The following is a 24,998-nucleotide window of genomic DNA, read 5'->3' as shown; positions in this document are numbered from 1 at the left end:
TCAGTTGTCCAGGCGGTCGAAGTTCTGTGTCTGAAACTCCTGGAAGTCCTCAGGTATGGTGTCTGTGGGGACACAGGCTGGGGTGGTCAGGGGACGCCTGGGACTGCCCCTGCAGGCTGGACCCCAAAGGCAGACCCCTTGCTCTGAGTGGGCTGACTGAAGGCCCCTCCCCCAGGCACAGGGTCCCCAGGGTCATTACCGTTGCAGCGGTACTTGAGGTTAGACCAGATGATGTTCTCCTGAGAGAAGCAGAACACCCCCAGACGGCCTCCGCGCATGGTGGTGTCGATGGTGACCCCGGAGTCGGCCACCAGCTCAGAGCCCTCGTAGAACCGCACCCTGCACACAGCATGGGGCATGAGAACCGGCGCCCCCCACTGCTCACTGGGGTGCAACCCTGACAGACGCAAGCCCCCCACTGCTCACTGGGGTGCAACCCTGACAGACACAAGCCCCCCACTGCTCACTGGGGTGCAACCCTGACACAGGCTCCCCCACTGCTCACTGGGGTGCAACCCTGACAGACACAGGCAAGTCTACTCCAAAAAGGTCATGGAACATGGTCCTAAAAGACCAAGTTGATTTTGGTGCAAAAGAAGGTAATTTTTAAAAATCTTATATTGAGGCAAGGAGTTGTGCTGCTGGAGGCTCTAGCATCCCATGGGAGAGTGCCTGGGGTGCAGGCCCACCTCCACTTCTGATCCAGCTCCCTGCTGATGCACCTGACAAAGAGGATGGCTCAAGGCCTTGGGCCTCTGCACCCACGTGGGAGACCCATAGGAAGCGTGTGGCTTCAGTCCAGCCCGGCCATGACATCTGGAGACTGAACCAGTGGATTCAATCTCCTTCCATCCCTCTGGAGGTCTTTGGTCCCTAGATTCACTGCCCAGATGGCCAGGAGAGCTGGGGCCGAGTCTTCCACAGTGGGACAGGACTGGGCTCCTGAGCCGCCATCCCCTCCCAAGGTGCACAGGGCTCCATCTCGGGCACTCCCCACAGGATGCTGTCTCCCAACATGTTCCTGTGGTGGAAAGAAGTTGATGGAAAAGAACCCCAGGCAAGGAGTTGAGAATGTTTTTGCACCAGAATCTCCATTTTCCATAAACTTGGCGAAGCCCCTATACAGGCACAGGCCATGTTCTGAGAACTGCGTGGTGTGGGGACCTCACAGTGACCCCACGGGCTGTGGCCATCACCACCTCCAGGTCTACACAGCTCACACCTGTACTGCTGGCGAGTGGGACCCTGTGCCCACACTGGCAGGGTGCCCTGATGACTGCTCTGCTGGAGGCAGCACTCCCTAACAGAGGTCGTCCCAGGGACCACCCAGGATGAGAGGAGCTGGGCCCTGCCTGTCCCCCCGGGGATGGTCACGGATACTGGGCACCAATGTCAGCACACGTGGGGTTGTCCAGGGAAAACTGTAAAACTGCTGAGTGCTTGGCTTCATCTGACAAGAGGCGTTCGCTCCCTGGAAACTGTTACCCCGTGTGTCACTGACACTTGGAGGTGTATGGTGCCCCTCCTCGGGGCTGCCAGCAGGGGGCGGGCCGTGTCTGGATGGGCTCTATCTTGTTGGGAATGAAGTTCTTCCTGATGACATGCTGGGGCTCAGACGGGCTTTCTCTGCTATGAATGTAGGTGCTGCTCTCAACAGTTTCTTTTGGATACAGAAGAGGGCACATTGCAAACTGCTTGTTCTAGAAAGGCTGCTGAGCAAGGCTAGTGTGGCCAACATCACAGAACAGGCTCTGACCCGGCTAAGCCCCCCACGCCAGCCTGGCAGAGCAGCTCTGATCCGGCTAAGCCCCCCACGCCAGCCTGACAGAGCAGCTCTGATCCGGCTAAGCCCCCCACGCCAGCCTGGCAGAGCGGCTCTGACCCAGGACAGGCCCCTGCGTACCGGATGTAGCCCACCTGGGGCCGGTGCTGCAGGAACCAGCGGTAGGACACCTTGTCCTTCCAGCCTACGTTTCTCGAGTCCTTCCACAGCAGCCGCACCTGGTCGCTGGTGTCCCCCGTGTGCCACAGCGAGTTGCGCAGGTGCTCCCCAGGCCCTGTTTGTGACTTCACAGCCTAGGCGAGAGCATGAGCAGAGGTTAGAGCCAAAGCCCCCCACACCTGCTCAGTGCACCGTGGACTCCAAGGTGTTGTCCCTCCCCTGTTTCTCCCGCTGGAATTCAGCTGTGTCCTGCAGGTGTGTCACCAAGGCTGCCACCTTGTGCTTGCTCCTAAGGCAGGACACGGCCAGGCCTGTGGGTGAGACCTCTCAGCCAGGCCCCAGGACTATGGCCCACCGTCCAGGGCTGACTCATGCTCAGCTTCTCCCCTCCCCCATTGGAAGCAGTGGAGGTTAGGGTGTGGCTGGCACCCAGGTCTCTGCCTGGGCACCTGTGGTCACCCCAGCATGGATATGAGCAGGGACACGTCACCTACTGGGTCAGGTAAGCATCCCAGAGAGTGGTACCTTGAGCTGGATGCCAGGCTCCGCCACGGCCCGGAACGGAGTGGCCTGCCAGTAGGTCTGTTCTGTCTGCTTCCACATGACCACGTAGAAGCTCGAGCTGTCCTGGTAACCGAATATGAAGCCGGCGTAGTCGTCATCCGTCTGTGTGTTGACGTGGAAGGTTCCCTCGAAGTCCACCCCATTGAAGGCCGTGTACCCTGGCGGTACAGGCTAAGGTCAGGGAAACTCAACAGTGGGCAGCTCCCCACCCCAACAGCCTCAGGGAACCCCGTGCCTACCCACTGCCAGCCCGGGGTCACTGTTCATGGTCTGCACAATCTCCATGCCCTGCAGAGGGGGGACCGAGGCCAGGATGGTAGTCAGCACAGGCCGGGAACCCCCCTGCCCAGCTGCGCTGTGTGGTCAGGCATGCATCTGGAAGAAGGCCACAGAAGCTTGTAGCCCAGGGGCACCGGCCCCAGCGCGAGTCCTTGGGGCTGTGCCCACGGGAACCCGCCGCTCCGGGCCCTCTTGTCACCGACTGCAGTCCTCATCTGTGAGGTGGGCACAGTAAGGTCACCAAGCTGCTTTGAGGGATGGGGTGATGTGAGTGGGGCTGGCATGGGCCCCACCCATCCCACAGGGTCTCTGCTGCCATCCAGGGTCCACGCACCTGGTTCAGGACCACCCAGTTGGGGTCGATCTGGGCATCCCCCTCAGGGTCCAGGACCACAGTCTGGTAGGCCCTGAAATCGGTCAGGGTGACCTCGGCGTTCTCGGGGCACACGTCGATGCGGTCGATGACCTGGTCCTGGTCGAAGTCAGACTCGCAGATGTCTCCCACACCGTCGCCTGTGGGAGGGGACAGGAGCTGGCAGGGCCGGGACAGGCTCAGACAACACCAGGCTTGCTTGCTTCTTGAAGGGCTGGTGCTGTGGTATCTAAGGCCAATCCTCCACCACTGGTGCCAGCATCCCCTCAAGTGCTGCCTGAGTTCTTGACCTCAGACCCCTGCCATTCAGTGTCTGTTGCCTCTGCACTTGCGCTTTTATGAAAAAAGTTAATTTTTGGAGCAGTGTAGAGCAGGCTAAGCCTTTGCCTGTCCCTGCACGGAAAACCTAGATGGAGCTCCTGGCTTCGAATTGGCTCAGCTCTGTTTATGGCTGTGGCCATTTAGGGAGTGAACCAGCAGATGGAAGATTCTTCTCTCTGTAACTCTGTCTTTCCAATAAGTAAATCTTAAATTGGACAGGGAGAAGAGAGAACGCTCCCATCTGCTGCTTCACTCCCCAAATGTCCCCACCACCGGCAGACTCCTGTAGCCCGGAACTCAGTCCTGAAAGGTGGGGAGACTGGGACCTGAGTCCTTGAGCCCCTTTCCCAGCAGAGCCGGGACTGGATGCCAGGGATCTGTGGGCCACAGGTGCCCAAGCTATCACTTCCTGTGGCTGCAAGTCCCTGGTGCCCCAGCTGTGGGGGCCGCATCTGCCGCCCCCAAGGGTCAGCTGACACGTGGTCAGACCTGTGGCAGCACCATGCACTTCCCTGCCTGGCCCTTGGGCATCTCAGCAGGTGACCCCTGCCTGCACCATCGTCACTCCCAGGGCACAGGGCTGGCCCCATGCCACTGCCCCCACTCACTGTTGCTGTCCTCCTGCCCGGGGTTGGGGACCAGCCGACAGTTGTCAGGCCCTGGGGGCACGGAGTCCGGGATGCCGTCATTGTCATCATCATCATCGCACTCATCACCAATGCCATCCTTGTCCGTGTCCAGCTGGGCACTGTTGATGACCGTGGGGCAGTTATCCGTGCTGTCCTGGTGCCCGTCGCCGTCACTGTGGAGAGCAAGGGGTGGGGCCTGAGTGGGTGCCTGGCAGCCAGGAGGTCACCCTGGGAGGCCTGCCCCCTTAACAGAACTCAGGTGCACACGCCCACTCTGCTCAGATTTGGGGAACTGAAGGGACAGTTTCAGGGACATTGCATATTTGCAGGGCTGAGGGCAGTAGGTTATGCTAGAGAGGAACGTGGAGGCATTCCCGAGTGGGAGGACTGCCAAGGAAGGAGCTGCTGTCTGCTGGGTCTGAGTCGGTCGCACTTGGCCACAGTCCTCTGCGGTAGAGGGAGCTGCTGTGCATGTCGCTCACACCTTTCTCCCTTGCAGCCCCAGGGGGCACAGGGCTGCCCTGCCCCTCCCATGACAGCCCTCTTGCTGGAATGCCCAGTGCCCAGGCTGACCCTGCTACCCCCTGCCCTGCACACCCTTCTCAGGGTGACCCCTTGGTAGTCCCCCAGCAGCTCAGCCCACCCAGACTGATCTCAAGATGGAAGCTGGAAAGGGGACTGTGGCTGATGGCCATCTGCCCATACCTGTCCTGGTTGGTGTCGCAGGAGTCGCCCACCAGGTCATTGTCCACATCGGACTGCAGAGAACAGAGCAAATGGTGAGCTACCACTAGGCCTTTAGGCAGAGCATTGCAGAGAGCACAGCCCCGGCCCATGGGAACCAGGCTCCGGGCACTGTCCGTCTGGAACCTGAATGGTGGCACAGCGCTGCCCCAGGACAGTGTTGTGTTGGTGGCAGTGTGGTGCCGAGTTCTAGTGCCAGTTGCGATGAAAAGCCATGAGCATGGTCAGCCCACAGGGCAGGAGGGCTGACCGGCTGTGGTGCAGGGATGTGACTCTGCAACAGGCCAGAGGGGCGCAGCTGTGGGCAGGGGGTGGAGGCTGGCTGGCTTGGCTCTCTTCCCACAGTGAGTAACAGCGACGTCGCCTCTCCTCCCAGGGTGTTAGAAGGGAAATGTCACCCTCGATCAGAGTCACGCCCAATCATCAGACACATCACTTGCACTCATCTACACAGGTTACCCCCTCTTCTCCGGGCCGTGTGGGTCTGGGAGCCAGGATGCAAGTGTCCCCCAGGCTGGGTGTCGTGCTCCACTCTCAGCAGAGAAGCCTAGCCTTGGCCTCAGCAGGTGCGTGTGGCTGAGGTTTCAGGCACTCTCCAGCTTGTGCCATGGCACCCAGGACCTCGGTTCCCCTGTGGTGCCAGTCAAGTCATCCTCAGGACACTGGTCCCAGGTGCCTTGGTGCAGGGCAGCCCCTTGGCCCCACTGACCTGGTTAGGGTTACTGACATCAGGGCAGCTGTCACAGGCGTCCCCCACGCCATCACTGTCCTTGTCCCGCTGGTCACGATTTGGCACTTTGGGGCAGTTGTCCAAAATATTTCTTATTCCTGCAAGAAAGCACCAGGGCAATGTCGTGGGTGGGGTTGGAACACACTGGCTTTGGGTGCTGGGAGGTCAGACTGGCCAGGAGCCACAGCTGACCGGGCCATGGCTTCATGGCCACTACCCCCTTGCTGAAGGTCAGTGGGGTGACTCAAAGGAAGGATTCTGGGTCTGTTAGCAGGGAATGGCCATGGCAGCCTTTATCTGCATCTATTGAAGTCCAGTCTGTCTAACCATCCCTGGCCAGCAGGGCAATTAGAGGAGAGGCCAGGACAGAGAAGCAGCTGACCCCGGAGGAAAGGACTGAGGGGGTCTGGGCCACAGCAGCGCCCCAAGGCCTGGGGAAATGGCTGTGTGCCTGGGCCACGCCACTGCGGCCCTCTCTCCCACTGACAGTTGAGTCAGAGGCGGGAGACACCAGGGTCACCTCCCAGAAATTGGCTAGCACCAGCTGGGGCTTGGCCAACAGCCAGGCTTTCAGGAGGCAAGGATCCTCAGGGTGGCGGCTTGGGACCTCGTCAGAGTCCTCCCCGCCTCCCCACCCCCGGGCCTCGTGGAGAGCAGGGGCAGGGGTGCGGTAGTGGGGAGTCTGATGCCCTACAGAGCAGCAGCTCGTGTGGATCTGACAAACTTCTAGAAACTCCCAGGGGGCGCTCAGTAGTGAAGAGGACCGTGACCCTTCCCCAGGCCAGGCCAACCTTAGCTCTGCCCTGTCCCCCTGCCCCAGGTACAGGCTGTTTGTCTTGACAGGGAACGGGGCTCGGGGACGTGAGGCAGCCCACCGTCCCCGTCCATGTCATCATCGCACGCGTCCCCTCTCCCGTCCCCGTCCGTGTCCTTCTGGTCGTTGTTTAAGATGGTGTGGCAGTTGTCACAGGCGTCCCCAAAGATGTCCTTGTCGCTGTTCCTCTGGTCTACATTGTGTGTCAGGACACAGTTATCCTGTGGGGCGGGTAAAAGGCAGCTCGCTCAGCCTGCTGCACGTGCCTCCCAGGCCCTCAGGCCATCACGGCGCCTGGGGACCCACATCTGCAGCTTTTGCGAAAGTTCGTGGTGTGATGGGCCCCAGGGCTGTCAGAGGCAGGCATGGAGGGAACATTCCAGATGCCTCTAGGGGATTCTAGACAGCCGGTTCCCGGACCAGCCCTGCCAAGCCATACCTGCTCGTTCAGGATGCCGTCTCCATCAGCGTCCTCATCGCACGCGTCACCAAGGCCGTCTCCGTCTGCGTCTTCCTGGCCCGAGTTGGGCACGTACTTGCAGTTGTCCTGGGGAAAGCCCAACACGGCCCGCTCTGCATGACGTGCAGAACCCGTGTGTGTATGTGTGGTGTGTGTGTGCGTGTGTGTGTCCATCCACCCACATGCCCAAGCATCCACATGCCCACACAAGGGGTCTTCAAAAAGGCCATGGCACTTTGTGCACTTAATTTCTGCTCTCTATGACTTTGCAAAAAGCAAAAAGACATCTACTTATTTATTTTTTGAAAGGTAAAGGCAATGAAAGAAATCTTGTATCTGCTGGTTCATTGCTCAAATGACAGCAATGGTGTGGCTGGGCCAGTCTGAAGCAAGCCAGGCGCTTCATCCAGGTCTCCCACATGGGTCGAGGGACCAGGATTTACTTTAGTCAGCTTCTGACTAGGCCCTTTGCAGGGAGCTAGATCAGAGGGCAGCAGTGGGATTTGAACCGGTGTCTGCAAGGAATGAGGCACTGCACGTGACAGCTCACATTTTTCAAGCTCATTCACTTGTTCCTGCACATGTAGGTGCACACGTGTGCCCCCCTCACCTTCCTGCAGTTCCTGGCAGAGCACGGCAGCTCCTCGTCGGGGTAGCTGTCGATGTCCACGTCCTTCCCACACACATAACCGTCCCCAGCCCAGCCGACTCCGCACTGCAGAGGGAACGTGGGTCAGGGAGAAGCTGCGAGCCAGGACTCCCAGGCAGGCAGCCAGGAGACACTGCATAGCCACCGGACAGCACCAAGCGGCCTCGTGGGTCACCCCCACGCAAGGTCAGAGGAGGGCAGGAATGAAGCGTCACTTCTCCCAGGCCCTGGGCCCTGGGCTGGCCAGCTGACCTGAGTGCTCACACCACATTCTGATCTTTTGCTGCGTCTGCCACTTGCTGTTCCCATGTGCAAAGTGTTCGTGGTGGGAAACGCTACTCACATGGTCTAAGAGGCATGAGGCAGACCCAGGCAGCCAGCTGTCTCCCCGAATCCCTACTGCTGCTGCTGGAAAGCCAGCTCCAAGGAGCCAAAGCACCCAGGCTCTGGCAGCCCCGAGGGGTGTGAGGGGTGCCGGATGCAGCCTGGGGATGGGCTGCAGGGACTGGACTCCCGCTTCTCAGGAAGCCTGTCCGAGCTCAGGCCCGCTCGCGCTCTCTGCCTCTTCCTCCCCAAACTGACCACAGTGCTGGGCATCACAGTCTGGGCAGCCTCCACTGGGCTGCCCAGCAAGGGGTGGGCAGATGACACAGGAGGGTGAAAGAGGGCCTGAAACAGTCCCTGCCTTTGAACCGAGCCTGGCCCTGGAGTGCTGGCCAGACTGTGACACTGGAAGTCTTAGAGAAGGGCCAACTTGCAGACAGCAGCAGGGCATGGGCGAAGACTGCACCTGGGCCTCCATCCCCAAGTACAGCATCGCCTGGGCAAGAGAGGAGAGGCCCTGAGGACGGCAAGGGCCCACTGAGCAGGTGCTGGCCCTCTGCTGCTGCGTGCTCAGCTTACCTGCCACCTGTTCATTTCTGCCAGGAGCGAGCGGACTCCTGAGAGCCAGGTACTTTCTGAGACGAGAGTGGCAAGGGAGCAAAGGCACTCACCACGCACATCACCTCCCCGCGCCGCTCCTCGACACACTGTGCATTGGGGCTGCAGGGGTTCAGCTGCGGGTTCCTGCAGCTCCTCTCAGCCTTGCACCCGCGCGTCTGATCCCCGGTGTAGCCGGGCTCACAGGGCCCGCAGCGGTAGGATCCCTAGGGGACAAATGGGAGAAGCCAAGGCTTGTCTCTACCTAGAGTGCCATGGTTCTTTTTCCACTGGTTTTCACGCATGTTGGGCCAAGTGGGATCCTTGTTGTTCCCTGCCCAAATGGTTCCCCTTCTCCTTCCTCAGCTAGCTAACTGATCTGAGAAGCTGAGTGACATGGAGACAGGGAGAGCAGATCTTTGACCACTGGTTCACTCCCCAAATAGCCACAACAGCCAGGGCTGGGCCAGGCCAAAGCCAGGCACCTGGAACTCCATGTCCTAGTGCTTTCCCCAGTGCATCAGCAGGGATCTAGAGCAGGAGTGGAGCAGCTGGGACTGGAATTGGCTTTGTGGTGTGGGATGCAGGTGTCACAGGCAGCAGCGCAGCCCCTGTGTCTTCCAGGCGTGTGGGGATGTTGGTGCAGGTCTCGGGGATAACCAGGAAGCATGCCTGCCCTGGAGGTGGGAGGGCCCTGGGCTGGGGCAACTGACAGCAACAGCCGGAGAAGGAAAAGGCCCTGGGAGGTAGAGGGACAGAGTTTGCTCTGGGTATGGGGAGGATGAACTGATTTAAGAGCAAGCTTGTGGGGGCTGGCATTGTGGTGTACTAGGTTAAACCACTGCCTGTACTGTTGGCATCCCATGAGAGCCTGAACCCTGGCTGCTACACCTCCAGTCGATCTCCCTGCCAATGTGTCTGGGAAGGCAAGAGAAGATGGTCTGGGTGCTTGAGCCCTTGAACCCACCCAGGGAGCCAGCTGGAGCCCAGGCTTCTGGCTATGGTCACTGCAGCCTGTAGCTGAGAACTCAACTCGGGCCTTCTCTGTGGGTGACTCAGACCCAGGTCCTTGAGCCGTCACCTGCTTCCTGCTGGGACGCGCACTAACAGGAAGCTGGAGTCTGTGCAGCATGGGCTGGGACTCCAACCACTAACGGGTTGCTGGGAGTTTCAGGGAGTATCTCCTTTGCTGTGCCCAGCACTGGTCCCTGGAAGTCTCATGAGATGTTGCATAAGACATGTGTGCTGTGGTTTCTGCAGCTGTGCAGTACAGCCCACAGGGTGCTGCCCACAGAGCTCCTGGGAGTTGCACAGTAAGGGACCTGATGTCTTTGAAGTCCTTTTCCCTACTGAAAGGAATGCATCTGGGCATTCCAGAACCATCTCAGAGACACCCAGGACAGGAGATGTGCCCGAGGGAGTGAGTGTGTGTGTGTGTGTGAGAGAGAGGATTGTGGTGCACTGCCTTACTGCCCATGTGCCCCAAGCCACCGGGACCAGGTGGGTGGAACCAGGAACTTGGTGTGCATCTCTGCTAAGTGGCAGGGCTTAGCTGCTTGAGCTGGTATCGCTGCCCACTGGAAAGGTGGGTTGTGGCGGGGAGCCAGCAAGGAGAGCCTGCTCCTCCCGGTGGCAGTCCTAGCCTAAGTTCTAACAGTGGGTCAGACGCCCACTGGTCTGCTGTGTCCCTTGCCCTGGACACAGAGGGCACCTCTGAGATGGAAAACTCAGAGTATTAACGTTACAGGCCTCCCACAATGATCATCATTTCTGTCCCACACAATCAGCTTTAGAAACTTGTGAGAGAACACAGCGCTGCTTGAGGCGGCACAGCCAGCAGTAGAACCAGAGCTGTTACCAGGGCCTGCCGAGTCCTTCCTGTCCTCACAGGGCACATGCAGGGACGCTTTGACTGATGGCTCCCCAAGAGCCCAGCATCGCAGTTTCACTAGATGCTAAAAAAGCAAATTTGGCATTTACAAAATTATCCTGAGATTGGAAACCCCTTAGGAAATGAGTCTTGCCTGAAACTTTCCCAGCATACAGCTCTGGCCTTGGCTCTGCCTCAGGGGTTTGAGCTCACAGGCTCCCTAGGGGTTTGCATTAGCATCCAGCCCAAGGCCCCACGGCCCCAAGGCCCCACGGCCCCACGGCCCCAAGGCCCCACGGCCCCACGGCCCAGCCACAAGAGGCACTCACCAGAGTGTTGGTGCACATGGAGTTGAGCACGCATGCTCCGTTGGCACACTCGTCGATGTCGGAGCACACCTGTTGTGGAGAGAGAGCGTGTCACCACAGCTGCAAACCCAGCTGCTTTTGTTCTGGCCCCTTCCCCAGGCACGGCTAGGATGGGAGTCTGGGGGCCTGGGTCACAGCGGCCCCCGCCTCACCTTAGCACATGTCCCAGTCAAGGCTAATTGCAAATGACAGTGGCCCTGGCAGAAGTCCAGAGGCCTAGAAGGGCAGTGCCACAGTCTCCCCCAGCCCCTACCCCCGCTCCCACAGTGGTCCATGACCATCTGCCCTCCTTCGAGGTGGAGGACTCTGCTCAGGCAGGAGAACGTGTTCACAGAGCAGCTGACACTTCCTTCAGAGCAACGACAGCCCAGATGAAGCAGACGTTTCTGGAAGCATTCAGGTGTTGTCCGCCACTGGACAGCTGTCATCTGACCAAGAGCAGGGCTCCCGGGGCCGTTTCAATCCTGGGAGCCTCTAATACAGCTTCTGATGGACCACCAGACCTCCACACAGCTGACATGGCTGTCTAAAGCTTTGGCATATCTCTTTGATTTTTTCCCCAAGTTACTCTGCAGCACCAAATGTCCAAAGACTCCAATTTTTTCAGGCCACATTTTCAGCATTATTCCATTCACTCTTTCTCAAGTGGTACTCTTATCCCAACTTTTTAAACACTGATACCCAAAAATGAGTGGAAGGCCTTCCCAATGCTGACCATATGCCCACCCAGGGCAGGGGTCATACCAAGACATGAGCCAACCCAAACCACTGCTGAAGGTGAGACGTGAGCAGTCTGTAACTTTCACCCACCTGTTTAGTTGACTTGGCAAACGCGATTCCCACACCCTGGACTGGGGGCCCCGAGAAGCCTACGGGGCAGGCATCGCATCTGAAGCCGGGAGCCAAGTTCACGCAGTGCACTCCGGGGTAGCAGGGACGGTACTTGCACTGCAGACAGAGTTCACTCTTAGCCACACGGGGAGAACACGCTCCATGTCTCGCACATGTTTGTTCACGCACTCGACTGGTTTCAGTGGGGGAATGACCAGAGGAAGTAAAAGCTTGCAACATCATGGTTACCAGTCTCACCTCTGAGCTGCTCTGCCTGAGGCCATCCTTTGGTGGCCTTTGCTGTGTTACAGGACAATGATGTGTCCAAGCTGTCGGGGCCTCAATGTCCAACAGCCTGTCCCTGCTGGGATTCCATCCCCTCTGTGACAGCACCATGGCCCTGCCTGTGGGAACACTTGGAGGGAAAGCCCTCGGGCAGCCACCTCTGGGCAGGTGCTCCGTCTCCTGCACCTGAGCATCTGGAGGATATCCCAGGGCTCCTGGAGTCTAGGGGATTAGTTCTCTTCCTCTCCTTAAAAATGGCCACCTTCAACTCATGTAAAAAACATGACCACTTCCTCCCCTTTCAGAAGGAGGAAAATTCCAGCTCACAGACACAAACCAAATGCACTTCTGGGACACGTGTAGAAGACGTTTCTCCCAGCCAGGGCTAGGGGGCGGGGGAGGGGGCTTGCAGCTGGACAGCATACTACTGGGAGGAGGGGGCTGCCCGTGCTACCGTGGCCTGCGGGAGCTGTAGGTCCCCACAGGACTTGAAGGGGAGACACACATCAGGGTGGTGGCCCTGCCACCTGTCCTGGATGAAGGACTGGTTAACCCAGCCTGGAGCAATCTGTGTGCTCCGAGCTGGTACTCTGGGCTTCCCCTGGGCTACGAACTCTCTCTGAAGGATGCCATTGGCATGAGCCTCCCTCTAATTGTGGCCTCAATTTCAACAGGCCAAATGCATCCCTAGCACCCGTAAAATACAGCCCTTCATCCATCTTCCTTGCCCACACTGGCAGAAGCATGGCGGAAGCCTGCCTGGTGTGTGGATAACTTCAGGAAATGCCAGGCTAGAGGCCGTGGTGGCAGCTTTGGGGCCACAGGGATTGTGGCTGCGTCGGGCACACAGAGGCAGCATGTCCCATCCCTCCCTCCAGCGTGTGGTGCACACCTCATCCACGTCCGAGCAGGTGATGCCATTGCCCGTGTAGCCCTCAGGGCAGGGCCCACACTGGAAGCCATCCCTGGTGTTGGTGCAGCGTACGCCTCGGAAGCACGGGTTGGAGTCGCAGCGGCGTGGTGCACGTGTCGGAGGAGCAGGGGGGGCGGGGGGCACCAGGGTGTTGGGGGTCGGGGACTGGAAACTCAGAGGACCTGGAAGGCACACCACAGTCTGCGAGTTCACCCTTCACCAGGAAAGTGGGCGGGACATGCCACAAAGCACGGGGGTCCCACACCCCTGCCCTCGTCTCTGCCTGCATGGTGCTTACCACAGGCCTGGCACTCGGCGATGGTGTTGCGCAAGAGTGATGTCTCCTTGACCTGGGCACAAGGGGCAGAGAGGAAGACTGAGGGGGCACCCCTGTGCAGTACTCCTGCCCAGGATACTCCCACAGTGGGTCTGCAGTGACCCCAGCAGCTCCTGCTTGTCAACAGACACCTGTGCTGGTCAAGGGTGATCCCACCTCCCGGCCCTCCCAGCAGAGCCTGGGGGCCTGGGCTGCTTGGGGCCCACCTCCCCAGTGCTCCAGGTGTTGCCTGCTTGCAGGCGAGCTGCTGGTGTCATCCCGCACCTCACCTGCTGTCGCAGCAGGTCCTTCACCTCTCCCAGGAGCTGGTTGAGCTGCGCCATTTGACCCAAGAACTGCCGGTTGAAGTCCTCTGCAGGCAGAGGGCAAAGCAAGCAGCACTCAGCTGAGACAGCGATTCCTAAAAGACCCTGGAGCATCTCCAGTGTCCACGCGACGAGGCGACACAGTAGCTAAGCTCTCTGCATCCACATGCTGGTTAGTTTAAACTCATGTGCAGCGTCCTCAAACATGCGTGCAAATGCTCCTTGCCCCACACGGCGCCCAAGCCCCTGATGCCTTCTATTGCACTGCCCGGTTACAGCCTGCCAGCCCCTCATGGCGGGGGTGGGGTGGCTGGGCATGGTCTATGCTCACACTGATTTCCCCTGCCCTCGGGTGCCCCAACACCTGTGCTCGTGGTAGCCAGCGGCTCGCTCTGCTGTAGGAGGCAGTCCTGCAGGCTGGCTGCCTGGATCAGTGAGCCTTGCACCACCAGCTTCAGCTCTTCAAACAAGCCCTGGGGAAAAAAAACAAACCACCTCATTGATACCACAGACGGCTGCCGTTCACTGCCTCTGCACTGAAGTGACCCTGTGTGCGCTGAGCCCGGCTGCGCACGTACTTGATTCTGTGGCTTCACTTTCCTCCAACACCCATCAACCCTAACCTTTTCACCAAAGCACATATGCGAGTAGCCGGCAGCCCAGCGAGATATGGGCCTCCCATCTGCCAGGAGCTCCTGGGCAGCCTGAAGGAGACGTGCTGGCCTTCCTGAACCAGCTCCGCTGAATTGCCTAGAACTCACTCAGAGTGCAGGCTGTGAGTGTAAGATACTGATCCCAGGTTAGTTTTTAGATTTATTTGTTTTTCTAGAAAGAAGGGGAGAGACAGAGGTCTCCCACCCACTGCTTCACTCCCCAAATGGCTGCACTGCTCAGAGTTGGGGCAATTTGAAGTTGAGAGCAGGGGCTTCTTCCAGCTCTCTGACATGGGTAACAGGGGCCCAAGGCTTTGAGCTACCCTCTGCTGCTTTCCCAGGGAGTGGGTTGGAAGTGGAGCAGCTAGACCAGGGGGAGGATGAGCCCACTATGATATAGTGCTGGCCCCATAGCAATCCCAGTTTTACATAGCGTGGGGTACAGTTCTTGACTTGGCAGTGTGGCCAAGACTCGTATCCTTGGGCTATGAGCAGTGGATTTGTTACCACTGGCACCACATCTTACAGGTTCTCTGGGGCCGTCAGGTGCCCTGTGACTGTTAGGCCCACAGCTGGCCCCAAACTGCTATGTGGCTTGAGGGACAGCCTCACTCTTCCATCCGGCAGCTTCTGTGGTCCCTGTCCGGGATCCAAGCAGGCAGCACTGAGAAAGGTCCTGGTACCTGGCCCTCACTGTGGTCGGGGTCAGGGTTTAGATAAGACTTACTTGGGGGTGGACATTCATTTCTGAGAGGACTGGCATCAAAATTTCTGCCTCTGATTATCTGAGCTGCTTTAGGGACTCAGAAATACGGTTTAGTCGCGTTCTCTAATCACTAAATTTTCTTTGTTGTAAACCTACATTTAAAAGTCTACACCTGTAAAAAGGCTATGTGAAACAAACAAAAACACAACCGCAAGACCCCTGCACGTTAGCTTTCTTGGGATTCCCATAGCAGTGTTTGCTGTTGTTGAGGCACGAAGCCCTTGTTCTAATCAGACTTTCACAGCACCACCTTGCCTGGGAACCACGGCAGAGCCAGGGGCCTGGGTGCGAGCAGCAGCTTGTAACTGAAGCAGATGTGAGGAGCACAACGAAACGGAGAAGGACTGGGAGGCAGAGGCGGCAGCATCACAGGCCGCAGGTCTCGGCACTGACTGCCGGGTGGGAGCCAGCAGCCAGAGCTACCTGTAAATTACTGGGTCTTGTTAGGAAATCCAGCACCCCAACACAACACTCTGAAAGAAATGGAAGTGGCCATTTCTACAGCAGGTGCAAGGATATAATAACAAAAATGCAATCAGAATGTTGCACACACAGAAGGGACTTTTTTTTAAGACCACTTAGAGCTAAGCTAGCAATAAATCACTTTTTTAAAATAAGTAGGATGTCTGTCAAGAACTGAAAAAAATGCTTCCAGTGCTTGGTAATTCTGTTACTCTTTCACATTTTCCCTGGAGATAAATCATGCAAATATCAACAGTCACAGGAAACTGGCTCCTTTTAGCTGTTCCTTTCAAACTCCCAAGAGTCCCAAGATGCCTTCATTGTAAATACATTTTTAAATGTATATTTTTTATTTAAAAGGCTGAGAGGAGAGTGAGCCTCCATGGTTGGTCCATTCCCCAAATGACTGCAATGTCCGGACCCTGGCTGGTCTAAAACCAGGGAGCCAGGACCTTCCTCCAGGCTTCCCCTGTGGGTACAGGGTCCCAAGGACTTAGGCCCCATCCTTCTTTGTCTTCCCAGGCCATTAGCAGGAAGCTGGATGGAAAGTGGAACAGCCAGGACTTGAACCAGTGCTCATGTGAGATGCCAACACCATAGGCAGAGTCTTACCTGATATACCACAGCACTTAATCCAGAATAAATATCTCTTTTAAATGCAGATGCCTAGGCCCAATCCCTGAGGGGCTCTGTGCCATCTGTCTCAAGGAGGCCTCGGGTCTCCTAGGTGACCGGACAGTAGCAGGTGTCTGAGCTGCCAGGCTGTCCTCAGCACCCTCCTTGGCTTTCCCAGGTGGGGCAGTCCACCCCTTGCTGAGGTCCCTACCTGTGCCTTCCCTTGAAAGGTCCTCAACTCCAAAGACTTTGGATTCTGGGCGAGGTCAGCAAAGGCTCTAGGGAGACTGTGAGCAGAATCCACTTGGGTGCAGTCCATGTAGAGCTCCACGGAGCCCGGCCCCCGCTGCAGATTGGTCAGTCTCAGGAGGACCCTGTGCCGCTGGCCGTCAGCCAGCTGTAGGTTGTTGAACACCACCTGGTGGATCTTCCCATCGCTCTTCAGGTAGCGGAGGATGGCTGCAGAGGCAAGCACAAAGCAGGGGAGGGGCAGTCACACAGTGGGCTCCCGGGACATGGCAGTAGCCTCACCATCCTCCACGTGCCAGCCACTGCCCTGGCACGAGAGGCCACAGCAGCAGGAGCCATGCTCCCCTGTAGATACTCAGTGCACACAATGTGTGGCAACTGTACAAACAGTACAACTTTACGGAGCAGTCAGGCAGGAGCTGGAGGAACCCCGTCAGAGAGCAGAGCAGGTGCTGTGGTGCGGTGGGTTAAACACTCGCCCACATCTGAGCACTGGCTTGAGTTCCAGCTGTTCCTCTTCTGATCCAACTTCCTGCTAATTCACCTGAGAAGTTTTTGGATCCCTACTACTCACATGGGAGACCCGGACAGAGTGCCAGACTCCCAGCTTTAGCCTGGCCCAACCCTGTGTGGTGGAAGTCGGGGGAGTGAACCAGGGGATGGAAGATCTGTCACTCTGCCTTTCAAATCAATCCAAGCTCCTGCGTGCACACACTCACTAGTTGTGAATTCTTGGGTTGGAACTGCGCTTCCTGGGAGTTAAGTGCAGATCCAAAAGGGAGGGATTCACCCAAGGGTTTGTGGCCAATGGACGGGGTGGAGCATGCGGCCCCATGGTGTGGCTCAGGGCTCAAACACCAACAGAGCCCGTGGCCCAGCCAGGCCACTTTCAAAGAGCTAAAACTGGCAGGTTCAGAAAACGGAAGTCTCCAAGACACACAGATCGCCCACACTAGAGAAACACTTGCCATGGTAAATGGCCAGCACAGCATGGACGTCTACAAGACAGAGCTGGCTGGTTACGGTACAGTGACTGGATGGGATTCTACACAGCAGGTGCCTTTCAAGGCACAAGAACACCGACCTGGTATTTCAACAAGGATGGGGAACGCTCACAAGCCAGACACACAAATGTCAAGAAAACGTGTAGCATTCTGACGGTCATTTTGTGGGTGCACACGCCGTGTGTTTGTTCTAATGCATCGCGCTACAATCTTCCACCCACCTCAGTGCCCAAGAGCACCAGCACCATTGTCTATGAACAAAGAAACTCAATAAAACACAGCATCGAAGCCTCCACTCTGACCCCTGCCACTCAAGACCCAGGGGCTTGGGGGTTGGCATCCTAGCACAGGGGAGAAGCTGCCACCGGTGACACTGGCATCCATCCCGTTTGGGCGCTGGCTCATGTCCCCGTTGCTCCATTACCAATACAATTCCCTGCTCATGTGCCCGGGAAAGCACTTCGGCCCCTGCAGCCATGTATGAGAGGCTGGAAGTCCCAACTCTGCCCTGGCCTGGCCCTGGCCATTGAGGCCACCTGGGGAGTGAACCAGCAGATGGAAGACCTCTCTCTAACTCTGCCTTTTAAACAAACATATTTAAAAAACAGAAAGGAAAAACCAAAAGGGCACTCCTTCCTGTTGGTATGTATAAAACCTTCTATAAACCATGCATCTTAAAGGAGGGACAATCAGGAGCCCAAGTGGGTGGCACCTTCCCCGAGTCCCATCTCCACCGCAGCCCCCGCCTGGCCCCAGAGCCACATCACCTGCAGATCCAGCTCTGTCTCGGGGGAGGTGACAGTTCCACCCCACCAACAGGTCTACAAAGAAGCTGACGGGGACGACAGAGGAACACAGCTGCACGCCAGCCCCAGAATCTGCTGGGGCTGCCTGTGCCTGCCCTGGGGCCAAGGCACACTCCTGCTTGCCTTCCGCTGCCTTCCCTCCACGCCCTGTATGCCAGGGCCTGAACAGCTCTGCACTTTCCAGATAGGTCAACCAGCCAACTGCCTTTTGTGCAGATTCTGGGAGACACCTACCTGAGACTGTTTCAAGACAACGCTAGAGTGGCTAGAACAAATTCGGAGCTTACAAGGCGCGCGCGCACACACACGTGTACAGAAGCCCCAGGGAGGAAGCAGAGGAACGCACCGCACAGCTGCAGGTTTTCAGTTCTGAAAGACAGGCACCAGTGACTGGGGGTGGCAAAGCAGCGAGTGTGCCCAGGAGCCCAGGGTCATGGGGGAGAGCATGGCAAAGCAATTTCTTACATGCCTGCCAGGAGCCGCCAGTCATCACAGAATCACAGAAAACCATCAAAGCGCAGCCTGCACAGCTCATTTCCTGAGCGCTCGCTCTGCAGGGAACCCATCCCAGCGCTGAAAGGCGCTGCAGGCTTTCCCAGTCAGCATGGGCTTCCACAGACTTCCACCAGAGGACACTCATTTTACTCCTTGGAGCCACAGGCCAAGCTAATCTCATCCTCCCTCCAACTGACATTCTTGGAGTATTTTAAGGTGATTTTCCTCTCTCTCATGTTTGGCTCCTTTATTTCTTCAGATCCTTTAACTTTTAAAAAGTATTTATTAATTTAAAAGGCAAAACCACAGCGAGACAGAGAGAGACATCTTCCATTTGCTGGTTCACTCCCCACAAGGCTACAACGGCTGGGGCTGGGACAGGCTGAAGCTAGGAGCCTGGAACTCCATCGGGGTCTCCCACACAAGCAGCAAGGACTCAAGTATTTGGGCCATCTTCTACTGCCTTTCTCAGGTCATTAGCAAGAGCTGGGGCTCAAACCCGTATGAGATGCTGGTGTTGCAGTTGCTGGCTTAACTTGCAGCTCCACTGTCCCAGCCCCCTTCAGCCTTCTGACTGGAGGTGGTAACTGTGTCCAGATGGGTGCCACCCTGGCAACTCTCCTGAAGCAGACTCCGACTTGACCGTGCCCTGTGACATGTGACAGGTGTGCCCCGACAGCTGGGATACAGTGGGAACACTGGCTGCCTCCACCCGCCCAGTGTTGAGGAAGCACAGACCAAAGGGGCTCATGAGTGGCTGTGGGCATCCGTTGAGTGCCTGACACTGGGAGCTCCTGAGGCCACGACACTTAGACCTCACCAGCCCTGTGCACCTGCTCTCTCCTGGTCACTCCTGCTTAGCCCACTGCTTAATCCCACTGCTTAGCAGTGCCTGCCTGCCTTAGGACTTTTATCTGCAGAAACACAAGGGGCCATTTCTTCTAACTCCTGTCTGCAGCCGAGCTACATTAATCCTGCAGCAGGTTTCAAGCTGCCAGCTTGGAAATTTTACTGGGAAAAAAATTTAGTGGGATTTATTCTTAGTAAATCCATTAAAAAAAAAAAAAACTGATTTCTTTTCCAGGCAGTTCTTGAACACAGAAAAAAACACTTAACTCTGCAGAGGTCTGCCCCGGATTTGAGTAGCCCAAGGGTCTTAGTATCTGGTGTCCTTCCTTATAAACATGGACATGCATGTGCTGCTGGGACCTCGGGCTGTTGACCTCACTCAGGAGATGGGGTGGCTGGGGCCTTTCTGCTGTTGCCACAGCTAACTCAACTTTTGTGTTCTTAGAACTGTTCTCAACAGAGCAGAGCCCCCCTCTTGACCAGCTGCTGGCACTCCACATCGTCTCGTAACCCAGCGCCTTCTGCTGCAGGCGCTGGGGTTCTTTCTTCTTGTTCTCTGCACTGATCAAACCAGCCCTTTTCAGGGGTGAGTATGCTGGCATAGTAGGCTAATCCTCCACCTGTGTTACCAAGATCCCAAATGAGCACGTTTGCTGAGAGAGCAGCAGAGGACAGCCCAAAGCCTCGGGACCTGCACGAAGCTCCTGGCTCCCAACTTTGGACTGGCCCAGGTCTGGCCACAGTAGCCATTTGGGGAGTGAACCAGTGGGTGGGAGATCTGTCTCTTCCTCTTTCTAGATGGAAAAATACATATATATATATGTATATATCACCCCCTTTGCTTCTTACGTGTCACTCACTGACTGGATTAAGGTTTTCTGTCCTAATTATGAATTTGGTGTCAACTTTTTCGCACTCTTTCCATCAGCCTCACACAACCACTGTAAGATGACGTCTGTGCTAGGGCGCCACACCGTGGAAGCCACAGGGGAGGCGGGTCTGGGGCCAGCCACACACCCCTGGTGCATCCACAGGCCCAGGTGTTTGGGCCTTCTTTAGTGACAATCAGCTTCATAGTTTGATGCGTCATCTTTTCTGAAAGCTGAGGGCAGGCCAAGCCTAGCTAGTCGTCTGTCATCTCCGTCTACCTACTCCGACATCTACTAGGCTATTGTTTTTATAAACAATGCTATTCAAGAGCCTAGAGTTTCCAAACTTCCTATTCTAAAGGAACTTGCTTATTATTCCAGCTCTTGAGGTCCACTTAGAAGGAGCACACCCCCACCCCAACCCCACGTACAGATGCTAACCTTGGGTCCAGAGGGCTGCACAGCTGTGTCCCTAGGGCCACGACGACTCAGACTTTCAGCTGCAACCTGAACTCGGGAGACTCCTTGGGCAGTGCAGGCGTACCAGAGGGCAAGTTCCCTGCGCTCACCCTGGCTGGCCGCTTTCCCACTGCACCTCCGTCAAAAGGTGATACCACCTGGGTCACGGACATCCCGGCAGATCCCGTCTACCAGAAGGATCACTACGTCTTACACTACAGCTTTTCAACATCCACTAAGAGTAAAACGTCTCAGAGCATCACTGTGCGCCAGACACTGCACAACCCAGAATCTCCACAACTCCCCGATTTCCTTCCCAAACTTGTGCACCTGTCTCAGGCTCCATTAACTCCATCCCATGTGCCCACATTCACAGCAACACGCCAGGGGCTACAGCAGACACCACCTTGAGCCAGTGCACAGCTAGCCCTTGCCTCAAGGGCACTCAAGGATCTAACCGAGAGGATCCAGAAGTCACTCAAGCACAAGGCATCCCAGCATGCTTCTGCTTCCAGCAGCACAGCAGCCTGGGACCGACAAGGATCCGGGCAACTGCAGATGGTGCAGGACACAGCAAGGGTGCAGACAGCGAGAACCGCAGCATGAGGAGGGAGGACGGCTCAGGTGGACCCCCAAACGGCAGCCAGTCTACCTCGTGGATGGCCAGAACAACGGAGCCCCTGGGAAAGCCCGACTGAGGGTCACACGAGGGGAGCCCAGCTGGTGGACATGCACCTCACGCAGTGTGCTGTGGGCTGTCACCACAGACAGGGACCAGAGAGTATTTGTGAATGGTGACGGTGGACAGGACAATGTGGGGAGGATGAGAGGCGAAGCTGAGAGCCAGTGGAAAACTCATCCCATGCCCTCCTCAGCAGCTTGCTGGCCAAGGTAGCCCGGCTCTGCCCCACCTCCCTTGGCCGGGCTGTGCTGGCAGGCAGCAGTGTGCTCCTTCTCCCTGCTGTGACTCAGCACAGCCACAGCTGGCCCTTTTTCTGCTCTCTGATGGCTCCAGGAAGCAGCAGCTTCCAGGCCACGTCTGTCAGCTCCTGGCTGCATTTTCTGAGGTGTCCAGCGGCTGGGCTGCTCCAGGACCCTCTGCCAGTGCTCTGGTGCCCCCCCCCCCCAATCTTCCCATGTGGGTCAGGTGTAGGAGGACAAGCAGCCAGTTTCCGGCCGTTCCTGGAAACTGTAAGGGCATGTTTCCCATGTACACTAGGCAAGTCGCTCAGTGGAAGCTCCCTCCTGTGCTCAGCCAGTTAGCACGGGTGTGGGGTGCAGTGAGGGTGAACCCCTAGAGGTGAAGTCTGTCACTCCAGAGTGGATCTTCTCCCACACAACAGATGCTCAGATTCAGACAGAAGGGTCAGCAGGTTTAAGGCGTAGAGATGGGTAGAATCATTCATCTGGGCAGAAGATAGGAAAAGGCTGGGAACGGCCATGGCACCTGCTGACCATGACATATCCAGGGTTCCTCTGTGATCCTGACCTAAAAGCCAGGAGGTGCAGCTCAGTATCCAGGGCTCCTGTTACATGGGGTCCCTCTGAGGCAGATCCAGGGGCAGGCAAGGGTAGGAGGAAGGACGGAAGACTGGAACTTGATTTGAAAGCAATGGGCGAGGAGCTAGTGCCATGGCATAGAAGGTTGAGCTGCCACCTGCACTGTCAGCATCTCACATGGGTCCCAGTGCTCTATGGACTCCACTCTGTTACAGCTTCCTGCTGATGTGCCTGGGGAAAGCAGAAGATGGCCCAAGTGCATGGGCCCTGGCACCTGCATGAGAGACAGAAGGAGCCCCTGGTTTCGGACCGGCCCAGCTGGTGAGAGCCTTCCAGCCCCTAAAGCCTGCTGACCCAGGCGCTCAGTGAAGAGTGCAGGCTCAACAGGTGTCACATGGCTGAGAGGAACAAACCAGGATGAGCTGAGACTGCCAGGACGAGTGGTCCTTCTGTCTTACTGGATGCATGCGCAGCCCAAGCCTCGAACTGGAGCAGGTGCTGCTTTGGGCCACGGAACAGAGGCTGGGGGTTGGGAAGCAAAGGGGGAATCCACAGGGCAGGGGAGGGGGATGCAAAGGAGATCTCTCTCTTCCAGGTCACTTCTCAATGCTCATCGAACTCACCCTGACCTGCAACAGTGTCTAGCAGAGGGCTTGGCTGAGCAGCTGGAGTGTGCATGTGTGAGCATGAGCCAGGGGCAAACAGGTGCACAGGAAACCTGATCATTCTGCAGTCCTGCGCAAGGCACATCTGTCTGTCAAAGCAGTGAGGAGGGCACAGGGTTAGGGGTCGGGTCTCCGGGACATGAGCTTCTGAGAGAACACCAGGACGGCATGGGTGGACATCACCGGTGGGGTGCGCATGTGCTGCCTGCCCCACCGGGTTGCATGAGACCTGATCTTTGCAATGGTGGCATTCAGAGTGACGCCTCCAAGAAGTCATGGGGTGAACATAAGGCCCTGAGGGGACAGCCCTGTGAGGGACAGATAGGGCGATGCAGGAAGGGGCCGTGAGAAGGTGACAAACTGGCCTCACCAGGGACACAGCCTGCCAGAGGGGGCCTTTCCCCCAGCCTCCGGTGTTTGTCACACAGCCTGAGCTAAGACAGTGGCCTGATGTGCCTGTGGGCACCTTGTAAGGACAATGCAGAGGCATCTGGGCCAGGAGCACACCTGCCACCCACCCCCTTCACCCCGTAGGTGCCAAGGCAGAGCAGGGGGTTCGGCACAGGAAGCTAGGGAAGAATGGCAGGAGGAAACCCCCTCTCCTGCTGACACACTCACCTTTGTTCAGGCGTCCCATGACGGTGAACTCGAAGTACCTGCTGCCATCGCTCGCCGAGTAGAGGCCAAGGACAGTGGTGGCACTCTTGGTCTGCAGCCTGAAGGTGGCAAGGATGTAGAGGTCGGGCAGTGCGGGGTCGGCCAGCAGTTGTTGTACGCCTGGCGGCAGTCTCTCACCAGACAAGAATGGCACGAGGTCAAAGACTGCAGGCAAGGGCCACAGGGTCAGTGCAAGAGCCAGCTTTGGGGAAGAAGGCTTCACTGTGCTTTTTAAACACGATCTCCAAAGTTGTGTGAGCTGACCCTGTGACCCCAGGGGCCTGCATATGCACCCTGGAGGTCCCCAAGGGTGACAAACGCTTAGAAGTTGATACTTGCCAAGCTAAAATTGGACTGAGAGCAGTGGCTCCGGAGATCCTAGGACCCCAACCTGTGAGCCTTAGCTCTGGGGTTCGTTATGCACTCTCCTGACCAGAGCCAGTGGCACCCCCCAGTGAACAGATCCTGGTTGTCCCACTCTGAGCCAGCTCCCTGCTAATGTACCTAGGAGGGCAGTGGAAGTGGCCCAAGGGCTTGGGCTCCCAGTACTCCTGTGGGAGACTAAGAAGGAGCTGCTGGCCCCTGCTGGGGTCTGGCCCAGTGCTGGCTGCTGCAGGCACCTGGGGACTGAGCCAGAGGAAAGAAGCTCTCTCTCTCTGCCTTTCATACAAATCCTTCAGAAAGTAAACTATCATTTTTGCTGTGAAATTGAAAATAGCATTTATACTAATGTCCCCTTCCTTATCCCCACTAGTGACCAGGAAGCAGGCCTGGTAAAATTTACACTAGAATAAACACTTTTTTAAAAAAGAGAGACTGGAAGTAGAGAGAGAAAAAGAGAGAGAGAGAGATCTTCCATCTGCTGTCTCACTCTCCAAATGGCCTCAACAGCCAGTGCTGGGTTGGGTCCAGACCAGGAGCTTCTTCCAGGACCCCATGTGGGTACAGGAGCCCAAGAACTTGGGGGATTCCCCGCTCTTTCCCAGGCCATTAGCAGGGAGCTGGATGGAAAGTGAAGCAGGTGGGATTTAAATACACACACTGCAGGTGGAGGCTTAGCGTACACCACCACGGTGCTGGCCAGTAGGATAAACATCTAGCAGAGGCCCTGAAACACACATGCTCTCCAATCTAGGAATTCTACCTCCTGGAACTCACCCGAAGGAGGTAACGGCTAATACGGTCAGTGACTCCCGGACAAGGATTCCTACACCGTCGGCCACTCCAGATCTCTGCTTTGGAAGGAATCCCGTGAAGAGCTCACGATTTTTTGGGCGGGGGGTGGGGGGAGTGGGCAATACGGAGCTCTAAGCCACCTTAGCAAGAACAAGGGTGTGGCAGAGGTCGTGGGGTGCTTGGTTTGGTGCGGAGCCACACAGGGGCACCACAGTGGTTCAGTACTTAGTGACTGCATCGAGACAGTGGAAGCTTCTTAGAGGCCCTGTGTTACCGCTCCATGAAACCCCTCTGGCCCTTCCCCCAAGAGGCTGGTTGACCACAGCCGCCTATTCTACTCACCGTGACAGGCAGCCCCAGCCGTCTGCTCAAAGGAGGAACTCCAGAAGGGCAGCAAAACCGAGGCTTCACCCCGGACCCCCAGAGGCCCATGCTCCA

At 57.1% G+C, this 24,998-nt stretch overlaps 1 protein-coding gene across 1 annotated transcript; it reads right to left on the bottom strand.

Annotated features, from left to right (window-relative positions):
• THBS4 (thrombospondin 4) lies at window positions 1–23,379 on the bottom strand. Its single transcript, XM_040985882.1, has 21 exons — window positions 23,346–23,379; window positions 16,043–16,290; window positions 13,698–13,808; window positions 13,300–13,380; window positions 12,992–13,043; window positions 12,673–12,875; window positions 11,475–11,612; window positions 10,626–10,694; window positions 8,501–8,653; window positions 7,467–7,571; window positions 6,836–6,943; window positions 6,458–6,617; window positions 5,562–5,680; window positions 4,814–4,866; window positions 4,088–4,281; window positions 3,120–3,298; window positions 2,746–2,794; window positions 2,468–2,664; window positions 1,904–2,076; window positions 200–339; window positions 1–62 (listed from the first exon to the last, which is right to left on the bottom strand). The coding sequence occupies exons 1-21, from the start codon at window positions 23,362–23,364 to the stop codon at window positions 1–3; spliced, it is 2,613 nt and encodes an 870-aa protein (XP_040841816.1). The 5' UTR covers window positions 23,365–23,379.
• Between the last annotated feature and the right edge of the window lie 1,619 nt (window positions 23,380–24,998).

The sequence above is a fragment of the Ochotona curzoniae genome, unplaced genomic scaffold (genome assembly GCF_017591425.1).
Source record: "Ochotona curzoniae isolate NIBS_2020 unplaced genomic scaffold, NIBS_Ocur_1.0 contig_4501, whole genome shotgun sequence".
Lineage (NCBI taxonomy): Eukaryota > Metazoa > Chordata > Mammalia > Lagomorpha > Ochotonidae > Ochotona > Ochotona curzoniae.
This window is presented reverse-complemented; position numbering and strand designations above follow the sequence as displayed.